This window comes from Cryptomeria japonica, chromosome 6 (genome assembly GCF_030272615.1).
Source record: "Cryptomeria japonica chromosome 6, Sugi_1.0, whole genome shotgun sequence".
Lineage (NCBI taxonomy): Eukaryota > Viridiplantae > Streptophyta > Pinopsida > Cupressales > Cupressaceae > Cryptomeria > Cryptomeria japonica.
Genome location: NC_081410.1, coordinates 54,197,713 through 54,216,928, shown reverse-complemented (window position 1 = coordinate 54,216,928; position 19,216 = coordinate 54,197,713). Strand labels below are relative to the sequence as shown.

Sequence of the window (19,216 nt, the reverse complement as noted above, 5' to 3'; positions counted from 1 at the left end):
ATACTTCAAAATATCATGCCATTTCAATCTCTACTCTCATGCCACAAACTCTTCTCTACACTGTAATTTAGTTTTTAACAATGTGTTCACGTGGGTTGGGCTCAAACACATTTGCCATCCAGCATGCTCGATAATTTCAAGTTTAGCTTGTGGTTGTGATTTGATATAAAAATAAACAATGCCCTATGATGTATAAGGCAATAGGGTATGAGGATTTTCATGCCCTAAACAGAATGAGTTTGTGAAAACCAATGAACTGTGTACATCCTTGCTCAATAAAGAATTATACAAGCATATCAAACAAGACATTTCTTTGTTCTTTACTCCCAAATTGTTAAGAAGATATACCGCCACCTGGCTAAGCCATTTTTTTTTTTTTGGTTAGGGTATATTATCCTTTTTGCTTTGTTTTGTAGAAACTTGTATAGGAAAAAAACAATTAGAGAATGGCTATAAATTTCTTCGTTCATTCCTATAAAATTGTGAAGAAAATATACTCCCTCCTCTTTATCAGATATATCCTTTTGAAGCAGCTTTCATGGGAAAGAATGGCCATAAAAAAAAGGTGGAAAAACAGCTGTAAATGATCTGTCAGACTAATTTGACAGAAAGACAAAAGACTTGCATAGTTTCCTGCTCCTCCAAATGTTTATTTATACCAAAGATCTCTCATAAATTAGTCAATCTGCAGTGTTGAAAACACCCATCAATATGAGTCCACTAGTTGTGTTGAGATCAGTTGCCTTTCTGTGTGCTTTTGCTGCCATAGCCAGGGTAGCTAATACTTCTGCTTCTATCTCACCTCCTCTAGGAAACAAGTAGGTAGACTTTACTAAATTAAAAACATGATAGTTTTACAGTTCATAATCTTTATTTGAAGATTACATGATTAGATTATGTGGGCAATTTTCTTCATCAATGTTTCGGATCATCTTCTCTAATCCATAGTCACGAGCAAGTAACAGAAGAGATGGATATTCTCTTCTCTTGCAGATATTTTCATGGATATTCTCTTCTCTTACTAATATTCTCATGGATGTTCTCTTCTCTTACAGATATTCTCATGAATGTTCTCTTCTCTTGCTGATATTCTCATGGATATCCTCTTCTCTTGCTTGTACATCCTGATGACGGATGTTCTCTTTTCTTGTCTGTCCATTCTAATGATGGATCATAACGAAATCAGAAACATTGATAAAGAAAAATACTCGCTAATCTTAATCCAAAAATCATTAAATGAAATTGATTGAATTTTTGAAAGAAAAAATAAACTAACAAGTTTTGAATTTCACCGAATAATAAATATATAATCTAATAATATATGAATATATTTATCTATTATATTTTGAGTTTCATTGATTAATAGATATATAATCAAATAACATAGCAAATTTTATGTGCTGCAAATATGGTTGTCTAATTGAAACTATTTATATATTTTTATGGTTTAGATTGTTGATCACACTGAAAGGGCGAGGCGTACAGGTTTACAAGTGTGAAGAGAACCTTTCATATAGTCTTGATCATGCGAGTGCAGAATTGTATGGATTGATGGATTTTGCATATTCATATCCAAGAGGTCAACATTATTTCCTTCCTTATGCTGATGGACAAGGAGGCAAACCTACCTGGTCCTATTTCGATGGAGAACATACTACTACCAGTACAGTCACAGGTCAGTGCCCATTCAAAAAAAAAAAAAAAAAAAACTCTTTCATAAAAGGAACGGTTTTTAGAGATCATCATTAATTAAAATAAAATTATGTAAGAAATAGATTTTTGGATTAGATTATGTGTCGATTTTTTCTCATCAACGTTTCCCATCATATTATATGTTCTCTAATTTTCATCCATGGAATATGATCCCAAACGTTGATCATGTAGTATAATAATATTTCTTAGTTATACCATGGAGTATCAACTAAATAGATAACACATTCTTTAATTATAATGCTACAAATTACAAATACTTACCATTACATGACACTTATTTATAAAATCATTTAATTTTTGAACAATTAAATGATTAATATACTTAATTTTACATCTTATACATACTAAAAATAGTATGTATTTCTTGATGTAACATGTCTTCAAAAGAAACACAATGACATCACCATTTTATAATTTTAAGGATAAAATTAAAAATAATTAATTGCATTAATTTTTTATTTAAACATGTGATCAGTCCTATTTTCACAATTTGGTTTCTTCATTATAGTCTAACTTCTACAGACTCAACACTAAGATCCCAATGTTTTCTAATACAATATTTTACATATCAACTTTTAAAGTTGACTGAAATTTAACATGGCTATTTCCCTATTATGACGACATAAATGCTTTTAGTATGTTTGAATTGTTTTATATTTGAGATATATTGAGTATAATTTAAGTTGAAAATTCTTAAGTTTTGTTTAGGTTGAGAGTTAAGAATAGAGGAGTATTCATTTTACTAGACATTAAGTTGATATTCTTCAATTTTAGTTTATTTGATTGCAAGTCAATAATTTAGAGAATTGATTTTGATTAAATTGTATACACAATCCCTCACTCATCCTCTATATATTTTATTTTTAACATATTATTACTCTCACCAAATGAATTTCAGCCCTTTGAGGATTTTTTTTTTTTAATTTAAGATTGAATCATATATTTTTAAACTATTTTTCTTCATAATCAATTATAATTTATTAAAGGATAGCATTAAATTATAATAATGATTAAAAAGTTTAATATAGAAATAATATTAATATAATTAAAAAATTATTATTTAAAAGAAAAATAGAATAAATAAGAAGTGTTTAATATAATCATAACCATAAAATTTATATTTACTAATAAAATTATATTTTAAAATGGATCAAACTCTTTTTTTTTTTAGTAAAGGGGTAAAAACTTTATTAATAATCAGAAACCAGCATTACACTAGAAAGTCAGAGCCACAAGGCCCCAGAAGAGAACAACAAACCCAACCGGAAATCATCCAGCTTCATAACTATCCATATCCTCAGCAAAGATCTGATGCAAGTCCTGACGGTAATTCGGGGAAAGATGCTTCCAACCCTCAACTTTCCAAGCATCACCATGTTCCGAAGCCCACTTAGCCAAACAATCTGCAACTCTATTCCATTCATGAGGAATGTGGATGAAAGACACCCTCTCCATCATAGCATTAATTTGCAAAATCTGGTGCACAATCCCTGCCAACTGCCAATTAATCTCACTCACAATATTCTCAATCAACAAATTAACAATAATCTGCGAATTTGATTCACAGATAACGTTATGCCACCCCAGCTCATATGCACGCTCTAGGGCATAGAAAATTGCAAGTCCCTCTATAAAATTATTAGACTACTACCCTTTATGAACTGAAAAGAAGAAAACCACAACCCCCATACAATCCCTGCCAGCACTCCCAATCCCAGCAGGACCCGGATTACTCTGAGAGGAGCCATCGGTGTTAATTTTAATGGAATCATCCTGAGGAAGCAACTATCTTCCACCCTTTGAACCTTCTTCTTAGCACGTCTACCTCTCCTGACACAAGCTGAAATAGGAGACATCTCCTGCAAGCCCAACCTATTGACAATATCAACCTCTCCTCTATCCAAAGGAAAATTCACCTCACATTTAGCTTCCACTGTCTTCTGGATCATTCCAATGATTCTATTCCACACTTGCTGAACTAACAGTCTGACTTCCCTAAAAATCCTCCTATTCCTCTCTAACCAGATCTGCCAAAGTATGAAAATGGGATCAATGTGCCAGACAGTATGGACAAAAGAGGACAAAATAGGAGGCCTAGCCAAACTGCTCCAAAACTCCAACAAATAATCTGCATGAGCACAGGGGTGCTTCCACACACCCCACCAATAATGCCAGAGAAACAACGAGAAAGGGCATCTGAAGAATAGGTGAGAGGAATCCTCCTCTCCATTACCACACAAAACACAGATGGAAGGTCCGTGGAACCCACGCTTGTGGATATCGTCCCAGGTTAGACATCTATTCAAAGCTAAAGTCCAAGCAAAACAGTTACACTTCAGCCAAGAGACATTGTTCCAAACATATTTCCACCAGTGCACCTCCCTCCCCTCCAAGCGACGAAACAACAGCTCCTGGTATCCCCTGGCAACAGTAAAAGCACCCTTATGATTCGGGGACCAAGCAAGTCTATTCCTATCCTTAAGGGAACTACAGTGTCTACAAGCCAAAATGCCATGAAGCTCAACACAGTCTTCCTCCATATCAACAATCGGTCATTCATTAGGAACCTTCCACCGTACCATCTCCATTTGCCCACACCTATAAAAAGACTTAAAGTCGCTCACTCTAGACCACCCTGCCTCTAGGAACCTCAAGCAAAGATTCACTAAATTAGAAAACTGATCAATAATGGGGGGATAACCATCCCAAGAATCAAACCTAAAAAGCACCTCCTCCCTCCTCTTACGGATCCAAAAAAGGTCATCTTTTATCAATGTGGCCCCTTTCTTGAGAGTACTCCAAATCGTAGAGCCTTTTCCCACAAGCGAGTATCTTGGGATTTCCTCCTTCGGGATCCTTTCCATATACTTGAAAGATAAAATTCTAGCCCAACCTCGACCCTGTTCAACACACCACCTCCAGTAGAATTTAGTCGCCAAAGCCTCCCCAAATAAAGAAGATTGTCGTTGTAAAGTGGAAAATCGCGATCGAACCCTAGTTGCTCTCCCCTCTTCCAACTCCAAGGAGAGAGAAGGGAGATTCACTAGGGTTGATGGTTTTCACTTAGGGGAGAGACTTTACATTCAAAAGAGGGGTTGAAACCCACAAGATCCAATCCCACGTAATGCAAGATTGGATGCTAAATGAGTTTCAAGGGTTATGACAGCAAGGCTACCCTCTTTTGTAAAGAATGTGCATAGAAGAATTAAGCTAGGAATGCATAGAAAGTGAGAAATATTCGCTTATAAACTGAGATAGGAATACAGTATGAAGCTGCGGACCTGGAATTAGCAGTAAAATGTCGATACGGCGCTGTCCTGCAAATTTGAGAGAAAGTTGCTGGGACGATGGCGCCCGAGCGCCACGGTCCTCCGAAAAATTCGCGAAACAAAGGGGGATCTGTTCATCTCTGCACAAGGATTCCAGATCTTCAATTTCAGCCGCGTACCTGCAACCTACACACAGAAAATCGAAGACGATTAGGGGGTTAGGGATTAGGGGTTTGCCTTGAGGTCAAACCCCAGTTTTGGAATTAACCAAGAAATGAGCAATGCTGTAAATGTAAATGTCTGTAATGTAAAACAAGTACTAATACCTTGTTGTAAGGATGTTTGTATCCTTATGTGCGAAGGTATAGATGTTGTATGTTGTATGTTGTAGTAGTATGTTGTAAGTGATCTCCTCTTCAATGGTTGAATCCTTGTCTTGAATGCAACACTTAGCCTTGAATGGAGACTTGAAATGATCAATTGCTTGAAGGAATGCTTGAATGCTTGAATGCTTGAGTATAGTTTCCACGCTTTTTCCCTCATATCGAATGAAAGAGGAAAATGTAGTTTATATACTTGTCAATTAGGGCTGATAGACTGATTTTCCCGACCTTAGGCCGACCAGGAAAGATAATTTTCCAATTTGCAAACATAAAGACCCGAAGTCCAAAAGAGACCGGGCCCAAAATAGGACCCAGGGACCAGGGCGCTGGGCGCCATGGTCCTGGGGGACCAGGACGCTAGGCGCCCTGGTCCTGGGGGACCAGGATGCTGGGCGCCCTGGTCCTGAAGGACCAGGGCGCTGGGTGCTCTGGTCCCACCTCCCGGGACAACAGGGTGCAAAGGAGGTTCAGGCCAGGGTGCAAGAAAATGCAGTTTTCAATGTCATAATCAGGTTTCGAGGTCTCCATTCAGGTTGCGTGTTGCGTCGCCATCATGAAGACCCAAATGCAGTCGAAATTGCAAGTGTTGCAATTTTAGGACGCTACATTTAGCCCCCACTTTAGCGGGAGTATAGGCGTATGCTCATACTTCCGGTAAAGTACAAGGAAACAACATTGAAAGACTTTCACAACGTCAAGGAGGCAAGATACACCAAGCCCCCAGTGGACTAAGGATCTTACGACTTCGATTGACAAAGTAAAAGGGAAGATCACGAGAGAGAACCATGACTGTCAGTAGTAAGGTTCCCTCACTATGAGTCATGCAAGAAAGATATCAAAAATTTTCAAGGCAAAGCTAAATTTGTCAAGAAATTTTCAAGTATCTTGAAAAGATATGAACGGGATGTATGCCCCCCTACATTAAAGCGATCGCACATGCCTCACCGGGGGTGATTGCTTTAAGGTAGTGATACATATAAGAAAATGAAAAAGGGAAAAGGAGCACGTTATCACAAGGATTTAGCCCCCAAGTGTGAGATAAACCCAAGGATAATAGACACAAAACACAAAGCACGAGGTGACTTCACTTTCCTTGGGGTCAGTATACTGTATGATAATTCATGTATATCATATGTATGTATGCATAATTGTTCTTCATTCCCCAATCAAGGAAGGTCACCTAGAAGAAGGGAACACATGTGTCTTTTGAGTCAACATGAGAGAGATCGAGAGATCTCAATACTTTGCATCGTCCTCAAGTAGACAACACTAAGGACAACAAATAGAAGAATGAGAGTAATGTATAGAAGAAGTAACACAAGAGAGGAGGAGAGAATCTGCTATGCTAATGTAACTAGTCTAGCACGTCATCTACCCCCCGATCTTGCTGATCAATGTTTCGGGAAGGCAGGGAACATGCTAGAGGAGGAACATTCAACACAGCAGATGGAGCTATCACAAGATCCAAACAAGGGCTATGTTCATGTTCCAAGCCACGTTGTTCTTGTCTAGGGGCTAGGATAAGTGCTTTAGAAAATTCATTAGATAAATGGTTATCAATATCAACAAGTTCATATTCACTATCAGAAGCAAGAGAAGTAGCATTTTCATCATGAATAATATTTTCATCTATATCATCATCAAGATTTATAAAAATAGGATCTTTAACTCGCACAGGATCAAGACCATCATGCATCTTATGTTTAGGAGATTTCGGCTCAATCGTCGGCTGAGGAGAAAATGGAATAATATTAGTTGAAGGTGTTTTTGGAGATTGCAAAGTTTGAGAAGCATCTACTTGAGCTCTAAGACGACGCTTTTGTCGGCGTTCATGTGCAGAACGATTTCGTCTAGTCTTAGTAGGAAGTGAAGAAGATTGAGGAGGAGGAATGTTCTCATCCTTATCACTTGGGTGTTTAGGTTGTGGTCTCTTAGGTTGGATAATAGGAGAAGAAGAAGGTCTCTTCTCTCTATAAAAAGAAGGAGGAGGGATTGCTCCATATAAGGGAGGAATATTTGGTTTAGGAAGGAGACCAAGTCCATCATGATGAGGAGGGTAGGTCTACTTTTAGGAAGTTTATTAATCATAGGCATAGTCACATCCATAGGGATGGGTTGGGAATCTTCTTGAGGAAAGACATTAGTTTTATCTTTCAAAGGAAGAACTTCCTTCTCAAGAACAATAGGAATGTCAAGTTTGGGTGTTCTAGGTTCACTTAGAGATAGGATCATATCTGTTTTCCACTTTTGATAAGATTTAAAAAGATGATCACTTCGTGGAGGAAGAGACTGGAATTGTTTAGGCCAAAAGTAAACAATAGGAATGCTAGAAGTTCTTTCAGTTGGTTTAAAGAGACTATGATTGACAGTAACAACTTCACCATTATGGGGAAATTTCAAACACTTGTGAATAGGAGAAGCAATAGATTTCATGGAAAATAGCCAAGGATAGCCAAGCTTCACACGAAATTGTTCGGAAGATGGAATAATAGCAAAGTTCACATCAAGGGATTTGTTATGGACCTCAATAGGCAATGTAATAGAACCAATTGCAGGAGAAGAAAATGCATCAAATAGTTTCACAATCACATCTGTTTTGTCATATATCACTTGATTCAATTGCAAAGTAAAAAGAAATTCTTCAGTAATAACATTAACCATACAAGAAGGATCAATAAGCACTCCATGGCAAGGTGCGTTCTTGACTTTTGCAACTATATATAAAGGACCATCAGGTGCCCTGATAGTTTCACTGGAATCAAATGTGATGGAAGGTTCTTTAGGGATTTCTTGCTACTCTACAAAGTTAATCACATTCGGAGTCATAGACACAAGACCATCAGATGAAAGAGAGGAATCATTAGTCTCAATCACATTAGAGGTATGAGAAGGTAATGGATTAGTGAAAATCTGAAGATTTTGATTAGGAGGAGCTACAGATGTATTGCCTTTATCATTCACTCCAGAAACAGAAATAGTATTATTATCAATCAAATCTTGAATTTTACCCTTTAAAGAAAAACATTTTTCAGTATCATGCCCAGGCTAACGATGAAATTGACAAAAAGCTTTGTTATCAAAATAAGGTCAAGTAATCTTTGCAGGATCAATTTGCCTTATAGGAGGAAGAGTAAGCACATTTTGTTCCAATAACTTATTCATAATACTATGCAATGATTCATTCAAAGGAGTATACTTTCTTTCTTTCTTGAAAAATTTAGAAATAGGAGGCACACCTGATGCTGCATTCACATTGTTGTTGATGATGTTTTCATTGAATTTGATGGAATCTCTGTTCGGTTTAAACTTCCCAAATGGTTGTTGACTGCTATCACCCTTATCACTCGGAGCCATAGGATGTGATTGTTCCATTTGACTCACAGTCAGTTGATAATTGTGAAGAGTTGCACACAACTGTTGGAAAGAAGTAAACTCAGAAAACAGAAGTTTGTCTCGAATATCTTTTTGTAAATTAGAAATAAAGATTCTTTGAATATCATTGTCAGGCACTAGAAAAGAAATTTGAGCATACAAATGCTTATATCTACCAATGAAATCAGTCACTTTTTCTTTAACACCTTGTTTATAATGCATTAAATCAATCAAAGTAACTTTAGGACTTATATTGTTTTGAAATTGTTGAATGAAAGCATTTGCAAGTTGTTCGAAAGAAGTAATAGAATAAGAAGGCAACGAGCAATACCATTGTAGGGCTTTGTCTCTTAATTTTCTAGTAAACAATTTTGCAAGCAACCTTTGGTCATAAGCAAAATCAGTACAGATTGTTTGAAAAGTCTTAACATGTGTTAGAGGATCACCTTTACCATTATAAAGCTCCAAATGCGGGATTTCAACATGTTTAGGAGGAATAGCTCGAACAATGTCAAGAGAAAGTGGGCTCGCAACATCAAATGTGGGCACACTAAACTTAGATTGATTCATAGAGGCAATTTGTTGTTGTAAAGAAGAGACAGTTTGTGCAAGATTGTTAATGGTCGCTTCAGTCGAAGAGTTCATATTAGACGTGTTAGATTGTGATGGAGGTGTTATGTTATTAAAAGAAGGTAAAGAGTAAGGTGGTGGGACTCTATGATAATTAGTCATAGGAGATGATTGGACAGGAGGAACACTACAAGGAGGAATGAAATGATTGAATGAATTGCCCCCTTGCGTCATGTTCATTTGTGGAGATATAATAGGGACACTCATTGAAGGAATGAATGAAGAAGTCGGATTAAATGAAGAAAGAGGGTTAATTGAAGAAGAAGGATTGCCCCCATGACTGGTGATCACAGGAGGAATGTCTTGTGTAGAAGTAGCCATTATGTTTGATGTAAAGGTAGGTATGCTAGCAATAGAAGTCGTCAAAGGAATAGAATGATTGACTTGAGTAGGAGGTTGTGTATAACCCAAATTTTCAGCACAACTCTTCATAGGCATCACATTCGAATCCACAATGTGTGCAATACCACGCAAAATATCAATTCCATTCTTATCACTTTGAAGCATACGTTTTAGGCCCTCAATTAAAGGAAGAGCTTGACTATCGGGGTATTCTTGAGACATCCATTGTCGAAAATCGTCAAATTGGTTATCCAATTTTGAAAGTTGTTCTTCAGAAACCTCATGGAGAGCTTCTTCATCATTAGGAGGATTAGAAGAATTACCCATGTCCTCGTTAAAAAGGCTATTCAAATTAGGTTCCATCTCCTTGGTAATTAAACCTCGGAAAGACTTAATTCTACGGCTTCGTCTAACGGGAATAGTGTAAGTAGGGCTAATTGTTGTGAAACTCATGCACTAGAGAGGGAGAGAAAATTTTGATTTTAGAGGTAACAATTTTCAGTAAAATCAGCCAATCTTCTGGATTTAAGCTGTTAAATACAATCAGGACAATCTCCCGAAATTTCAGAAAAAATGTCAGGGACCGTGGCGCTTCGGAGTGCACACGGTCCCGACAACTTTTTTTGAAATTTGTAGGGATGAAAGTTATGATGATTTTAGAGCTAATCTGAAAAAATTGAGTGATTTTACGATCTGTAGATAGGCCAAATTAAAGTTGCAATCTCGAAATTGAACCCTACCAAGATTGTCGAAAAATGCAAAAATTTGAATTTTGAAAAAGAGAGGGAAACTGAAATTTTGAATTTTATGATTTTAGAGGGAATGTCAAGAGCAATGCAAATTTTGAAATTTAAAAATTGACTCAATTTCACGCAGAATTCAATTTTGAAAGCGGAAATTAAAGTTGTTGTAATTAAGCACTTAATTTCAAAAGTCACAAATTGTAAGAATTTGAATAAAGCACTGAAATTTTTAATGAATGCAAACACACTTTTCAGATTTAGGACAGTAAGAACACAATTTTGACACAAAATTTCAATTTCAATGATTTTTGAATGTTTAGAAGCCTTAATCCAAGCAATCACAAGACCAACTTTGACTGTAATTTTGAAAGTGTTAGATTTGATAAAATCAGCCAAAATTCTGGATTTTAGCAGGAAAATACAGTAAGATCTCGCTCTCGAAATTTCAGAAAAATGTCGAGGATGATGGCGCTCGGAGTGCACACGGTCCTCGCAACTTTTTTCCAAATTTTCAGGGATGAAAGATATTGTGATTTTATTGCGGAATCCAAAGTTACAGCTGATTTGGAAATGTTTTGATCAGTGAAATTGTCGGACAAAGGTTGAATCAAGAGGGTTTCAAAAATTAGGGTTTTAACACTTAACCACTTAATTTTCAAAATTAAAGCAAAAATATGAATTGATAATTTGTAATAGAAGGGCAGATCTGAAACAAGCATTAACATTTAGACATTTCACAAGTTCAATTACTAAAAAGAAAATTTAGGGTTTTTATGCAATTAACCTCTAAAATTTTGCAAAAGATCAACATGGAAATGTAATCAAGGAATCCAATTTTCAGATCTAATTATGAATAATCAGAAAGGATGTTCACGTCGGGTTCACCAAAATGTAAAGCGGAAAATCGCGATCGAACCCTAGTTGCTCTCCCCTCTTCCAACTCCAAGGAGAGAGAAGGGAGATTCACTAGGGTTGATGGTTTTCACTTAGGGGAGAGACTTTACATTCAAAAGAGGGGTTGAAACCCACAAGATCCAATCCCACGTAATCCAAGATTGGATGCTAAATGAGTTTCAAGGGCTATGACAGTAAGGCTACCCTCTTTTGTAAAGAATGTGCATAGAAGAATTAAGCTAGGAATGCATAGAAAGTGAGAAAGATTTGCTTATAAACTGAGATAGGAATACAGTATGAAGCTGTGGACCTGGAATTAGCAGTAAAATGTCGATACGGCGCTGTCCTGCAAATTTGAGCGAAAGTTGCCGGGACGATGGCGCCCGAGCACCACGATCCTCCGAAAAATCCGCGAAACGAAGGGGGATCTGTTCGTCTCTGCACAAGGATTCCAGATCTTCAATTTCAGCCGTGTACCTGCAACCTACACACAAAAAAGTGAAGACGATTGGGGGGTTAGGGATTAGGGGTTTGCCTTTAGGTCAAACCCCGGTTTTGGAATTAACCAAGAAATGAGCAATGTTGTAAATGTAAATGTCTGTAATGTAAAACAAGTACTAATACCTTGTTGTAAGGATGTTTGTATCCTTATGTGCGAAGGTATAGATGTTGTATGTTGTATGTTGTAGTAGTATGTTGTAAGTGATCTCCTCTTCAATGGTTGAATCCTTGTCTTGAATGCAACACTTAGCCTTGAATGGAGACTTGAAATGATCAATTGCTTGAAGGAATGCTTGAATGCTTGAACGCTTGAGTATAGTTTCCACGCTTTTTCCCTCATATCGAATGAAAGAGGAAAATGTAGTTTATATACTTGTCAATTAGGGCTGATAGACTGATTTTCCCGACCTTAGGCCGACCAGGAAAGATAATTTTCCAATTTGCAAACATAAAGACCCGAAGTCCAAAAGAGACCGGGCCCAAAATAGGACCCAGGGACCAGGGCGCTGGGCGCCCTGGTCCTGAAGGACCAGGGTGCTGGGTGCTCTGGTCCCACCTCCCGGGACAGCAGGGTGCAAAGGAGGTTCAGGCCAGGGTGCAAGAAAATGCAGTTTTCAGTGTCATAATCAGGTTTCGAGGTCTCCATTCAGGTTGCGTGTTGCGTCGCCATCGTGAAGACCCAAATGCGGTCAAAATTGCAAGTGTTGCAATTTTAGGACGCTACAGTCGTAAGCCAAGCCCATCCAACTACTTCGAGATGCACATCAAATGCCATTTCACAAGACTCCATTTATAGGAGGACAGGTTGCTTGTCCATAAGAATTGCCTTGCCAAAGAATCCAAATCCTTCACAAACCACTTTGGGGCCACTTGGAGCATACACCTATAAATCAGAAGAGCATGGACCACCGACTAGATCAGTTGAACCCGCCCAACAAAGGATAACCATCTATGAGTCTAATGTTCCACCTTAATGCAAAATCTATCTAGAATACCCTGCTAAGAGTCCCTGGGGGGATTACCAGCATAGATAGGACCCAGGTAAGTCAAGGGAAGAGAACCGACTAGGAATTTCAAGAAATAGGCAATCCTCAACGGAATAGTTCTAGGTGTATTGAAGAAGATAATGGAAGATTTATCCTCATTGATCAACTAGCCAGAAGCAACAAGATAGACATCCAAGATTTAACGTAGATTTATAGCTTCTTTGATCCTAGCCATTCCCATTAGGGCCATATCATCCACAAACTATAAATGGGACTAAGGAGGTATGTCATTACCCCAACTCCAACCATTAATAAGACCTAGACCCATATTAATAGTTAATCAGTCTCACCAGACCCTTAGCCAGAAGAATGAATAAGTATGGGAAAAGAGGGTCCCCCTAACAAAGACCCCTGGACGCACCAAACAACTCAGTATGATCTTCATTAATTAGCACGGTAGAAGAAACACAACTCATAACCCATTGGATCCATTCATCAAAAAAACCTCTAGAATTTTCTAGAGAAAGGACCATCAGACTCTATCATAAGCCTTTTCCATGTCCAACTTGATAAAAATAGCTTTTTCCTTGGAAGCTGTCATAGAATGAATGGTCTCAGTAGCGATGACCACACCATCCAAGATTTGACGACCCTCCACAAACCCACTCTGCTCTTCAGAAAGGACCCCCCCAAGACAATTCTTCAACCTTTTCGTGATCAACTTAGAAATAATCTTATAAATCACATTACAAAGAGAAATAGGATGGAACTGGTCTAACTGACCAGCCCCATTACACTTGGGGATGAGTGCAATGAAAATCGCATTCAAAGCCCGAAGCATCTGCTTACTCCTCTGGGACTCTTGGACCACCTCCAATAAGTCCAATTTGATAATATCTCAGTATTCTTGATAGAACTCAATTGGAAACCCATCTGGTCCAGGAGCCTTCCCCATTTTCATGTGAAATGCAATCCTCTCAAGTTAGTCCAACAAAATAGGTCTCATAAGCTGCTCATTCATCTCCCTAGTAACTAGAGAAGGAATACAAGAAAGAACCTGATTTTCCTCTTCTGAATCCCCCTGAGAATCCTCACTAAAGAGGGATTGGAAATTTTGCATAGACTCCCTAGAAATCTCCTGCAAGGATAAACACTGCTCACCTCTATCATTAACCAGCATAGGGATGGAATTTCCATGTCTCCCTACTTTCACTGAATTGAAAAAGAACGCAGTATTCTTATCCCCCGCTTGAAGCCAATCAATACGAACTCTTTGTTTCCAGTAGATTTCCTCCCTAATCTCCCACTCCTCTAAATCCTTCACTGCCCTGACTTCCTCCCTGAGCAAGGCTTCTGACAATCCATGCTCTCTAATCTCTCTAGTAATGCCATTCAACTCTAATTGAGTCATTGTCTTAGCATGAAAAATATTACCAAAACACTAACGATTCCACCATTTAAGATGAAACTTAACAAATTGTTGTTGCTTGGCAAAAGTGTAAATGGCAGTACCAAAAGTGTAAATTGTTGTTGTTGCCACCCTTTCTTCCACCACTCTGCAACATGAACCTGCAAAGAAGAATCTCGTAACCACATAAGCTGGAATTTGAATGAAGGAATGCGAGTGACCTGAGCTGAAGAGGACACAAATTTAATGAGCTAGTGGTCTAAACCTTTCCAATATAAAATCTTGGAGCATGTGGACCAACCCCCTCCAAACCAAAAACTAGAAAACAGAAAGCGATCCAGCCTCTCTGCAATCCAATACTCCCCTAGTCTCCTATTGTTCCAAGTGAAGAGACCATTACTGGGCTTGATGTCAACAAGATTCAAGGTTGATATAGTATCTCGAAGAAGGAAGGAAGAAGGCTCCAACCACATAACACCACCCTTCTTCTCACTCAATTCTAAGATGGCATTGAAATCACCTGCCATAATCCACGGATGAAAAGGAAAAAACCCTCGCATAAAAGAAATATGAGACCACAAATTTTTCTTACCCTGAAGATCAGTGGGGGCATAAATGTTAGCAAACAAGATATATTCCCCAGTCTCAAGACTAGGGTCAACCCCAGATAAAGAAGATCTGGAAGAAACCCACCATATAAGATGAATCCTCAAGTGGTTCCAAAGACAAGCAACACCTCCAGGGGAGCCAAATGCCCCAATACACTGACATTCACCTCTCCCCCATAGCTTAGGCACCAGACCCACCATACTTTCCATAGATAATTTAGTTTTTTGCAAGAAAAGGACATCGGGAGAATGACTCCTAATCAATTCTCGAACAACTTTTTGTCTACGGCCACTGTTCAAGCCCCTCACATTCCAAGAAAGCACAATCATTTCGGGGGATTAGAAAAATGAGAATCTAGAGTCTTTACTGACCTTGACTCAACCAAGTTCTCCCCCATCAATTTAATCTTATCCAAGTCCTTCTTTCTGCCAACCTTCGAACTCTTCTTCGTTGCTCCTTTCTTAATTTCTTTCTGAAGAAGACCCAGATGTAAGGAGATCTTATTAATTTTAACCCCAACAGAGTCCAAATTCTGTGTTGTAGGAGAAACATCCCCACTAGCCATCTTCACTTCATCACTAGAGATGGGTTCCTTCTGAGCAAATACCTATTGATCCATCTCCATCTGTTGACTTCCAACCTCCTGCAGACCCTAGGTAGGATCCAAGTTCACACTATCAAGCATCAACCCAACTACACTATGATCTAAAGGAATCATCCCCGGATTCACCTCCTACTGCCTAAGGTCATCTAGGGCTTCATATCTATTAATGGTGTCCTCCTCTTGACTCTCCTACAAAGACCTCTTCTGACATCAATTCCTATTCTTTGTCTTAACTGGGACAAAACCATCGACACCCACGACCATACCAGACATGGGAGCTTTTCCTTTACCAACCCCATCAAGGTTACGAGACTGTTTTTGAGGCTAATGCTCAGCTGATTTAGACCTAGGGCACTTGTGTTGCAAATGACCATACTCATGACATAGATGACACTAGAAAGGTAAAGTCTCATAATCAAGCTATTGGACCCAAGAGTAAAAGCCTGCACACATATCTATAGCATCTGGCAAAAGCTTTCTAAGATCAATTTCAACACAAATGTGAGAAAAATTCATTTCTTTTCTCCCCAAGGTTTGCGTTGAGGATCCAACAGGCTTCCCAAGCAGTAAAGATAGCATACGCAACACATCCTCCTGACAACATTCCACTAGAAAATGAGGTAATCGAACGCACACCAGGACCCTATTTGGGAGCTCCTCCGAAGGATTAAATCCCGCATGCCAAGGTTTGATGAACAACCCCACCTGGTTATAAAAATAAGGGCCTCCCTCAAAGACCCAATTTCTATCATCCATGCAATTAAAAGTGACCATGAAGTAATTGTTTGCTAGCAACATAACATCCATTTCCCCTTCTGGCGCCCAAGTCCTCTGAGACCAATTCTCCAAAAACTGTAAAGATACCCTCATCCCCCAAAATTTGCAGTATAACGAGTGCTTAGAGAAATATTCAACATCTTCAGCAATCATCTCAAGCGGAATTACCAATTTCGGCTGCTCTTTGCATCTCTCAAGACAACCATTAATCTTCGAAATTCGAGCACCATTGGACAAACTAGCACTTGCAATACTCAGATCTGGATCAAAAAGATTATTAACAAAGGTCTTAGAACCTTTGGGTGGTCATTTCGAGCCCAACGTTGCTCAAAAATCCATACCAGGTGAAACCCCCGAGGCATCACCGCCAGCAAAAGACATCGCACCCAATTGCCAAACCACAACCCTAACAAAAGAGGGCAAGGAGGCCTCCCACCACAGTCAACATCGAACACCCACCGCAATAAAACCCGAACACCCACCCCTCCCAAACGCAGCCACAGAAAAAAAAAAAAAAAAGGGTTTAAAAATCTCCCTCACCCCACAGGCTCCCCCCAGGTTGCCGCAAATCCAACCCAGTTGCACCCTGCACCAGCACTCCTTCCACGGGCCCCCCCGCAGCCACCAACATCAAACACAGTCACCGAAGAAGCTGCCTCACCCTACAGCCAACCCCACTTCACTCCTAGGCCACCGCGCGCAGACCAGAAACAACTCTCACAAGCTAGGGCTCGAATGCCCTAGCTCGACACCAACACCCTCCCTCAAACATGATGCCATCCATTTTTTTCACTACAAACTATGAAAAAAGCATATCAAATTCTTATTATTTATATTAAATTCTATTTTGTTAATTGCTAGATTATAGAATTCTATCTATTTATTTATAGCATCACAAATATATTATAGATATATTTTATTAAAATTAACAATAATAAAATGATTATTATATTATATTTAAGAAAATTTGGTATTAACAAAATATAATCTTATATAAATAAATTTTGATTGATATAAATAGTACAATAAAAGGGAGGTCTATTGATTTTTAGAAGTATTTTGTTTATAAAAATATTTAAATATCATTAAATTGAAAATCTCAATAAAATTTAATTGTCAATTGTTCTTAATAAAAATGATTTTTTAAAATTAATGTATACTAGAGAATTACATGAAAAATTAAAAAAAATTATATTCTTTATTCATAGATTTTAAAACACATATTCATAACCTCGTATTAAAATGCTTTTTTAAAATGAAGCTTCTTTAAATTTATTATATTGTTTTAAAAAAATGATATCTTGTAGTGTTCTTGTCATTAAAAAAAAAAATCTTCACCATCACTCTTTTGTATAAATTCTATCTCTTCTTTTATTCATGCAACATGTATTTGCTCTATGTAGCCTAGTTACCAACTTGAAAAGTTACATGGCTTTAACATATTTTTTACATTTCCAAATCTTATAAGTTTAATTAATTGTAAATCAATGTTGGCAATATTTAAAATAATATTATGAATAAATTTAAGAATGATTGATTAGTTGTGGTCTTTGTAGGAAAAGTGATTGGAAAAAAGGAAGAGAAAGACACGATACCAGATCTATTATTGCAGGCGACCTCCCATAGTGGCCCTGGTTCCTTTGACAAGATTTCCTACATCTCACGATCTAAAAGTAAAGGTGGTATTCCACAAGTTACATGTAGTAGTGTAGAAGATACCATTCAAGTAAATTATGAAGCACTTTATAGCTTTTACATAAGGGAAAAGAGTAAACCTGTGGGGCTTCCCTTGTCTCTCTCAATTTCAAATGGACATGTACCTATAACTAGCTACTTTGGTGAAGGCATGCAAATATACTCTTTCAATGGATCAACATGGGTAATAAAAAATGTTTCAGCTCAATTGTCATCAGTTCCAGGACAAGAGGTGGTTGGAAAGCATTATTTCCTTAGTGAGATAGATTCTCATGGAGGGCAACCCACATGGGAGACATTCAAGCCCTCTAGTAGAGTAACTGCAAAACTTCAAAGTCGAGAAGTAGTTGACCAAAATTCTATTCCATGGCTTTCTTTGCAAACTACAAGTAGTGTGGATAGCAAGTAAGTCTCTTTACATATTTTTTATTTTTATTAAATTAAACATCATCTAAACAATGAATAAATGAAATAAGGAGACACAATTTTTAGTTAATTTTAGCACATTTAGTAAGTATTATTGACCTAACTATGTATATGTATTTTTTTTTGTAGATACTCACTAGCACCTATCTCATACATACAAAGAGTTTCTACAACTGATGGAAAACCTCCAGAAAGTGTTAATGGAGCTCAAATTGGAGATATCTACATGTCTCCATATACCGCAATATATTGGTTTTATGTACCCATTAATATATGGAATTAAGTGATGAATTATAATGTGTTTAAACTCTAGTATAATAATTCAAACTTTTGAAAAATAAGTTGCAATGTTAAGTGAAGTTCATTGACATTGATTAATATTTATACTATTATAATATTTTAATAGAAATAAAAGTTTAAATGGTAATTTTCACATGTATTTGTATTAGTTATAATTGTTGGAATTTAGGTCTCATTAATCTTGTAAATCTCATGAAATTGATTACTCCAAATATTGTTTGTAAGTCACTCACAAGCCCGATAAACATTTTTATCCATAGTGATAATTTTATTTTTATTGACATGGTAAATATTTATTTTTTAGCCTTGGTATTTAACTATTTACGATCAAGAGAGTTACTAAGTTACTTTTACTAGTCAAGCATCATGGTGATAGTAAATAGGTAAAGGTGGTCAATATTGACATCCACATTGAGAAAAAAAATAATTTGAGTTGTGAGGGTACTTCTAATATGTTGTATGACCATTTATGATAGTTATGAAACTTATTATAAGATTCTATTATAGCATCTATGAGAAAATATTATTTATTTGCTCCCTAAGTTCCCATGCATGAATAGTGAC

General features: G+C 37.4%; 1 protein-coding gene across 1 annotated transcript; it reads left to right on the top strand.

Moving 5' to 3' along the window:
* Positions 1–711: 711 nt before the first annotated feature.
* LOC131876491 (uncharacterized) lies at positions 712–18,635 on the top strand. The gene is made up of 4 exons (XM_059221909.1): positions 712–818; positions 1,452–1,675; positions 17,788–18,331; positions 18,482–18,635. Exons 1-4 carry the CDS (start codon positions 712–714, stop codon positions 18,633–18,635), a joined length of 1,029 nt encoding a protein of 342 aa, XP_059077892.1.
* Positions 18,636–19,216: the final 581 nt, after the last annotated feature.

Coding starts and splice junctions, on each gene's coding strand:
- LOC131876491 (XM_059221909.1), top strand. CDS start 712: ATGAGTCCACTAGTTGTGTTGAGATCAGTTGCCTTTCTGTGTGCTTTT. Junction 819..1,451: donor TCACCTCCTCTAGGAAACAA/GTAGGTAGACTT, acceptor TTTATGGTTTAG/ATTGTTGATCACACTGAAAG. Junction 1,676..17,787: donor TACTACCAGTACAGTCACAG/GTCAGTGCCCAT, acceptor TGGTCTTTGTAG/GAAAAGTGATTGGAAAAAAG.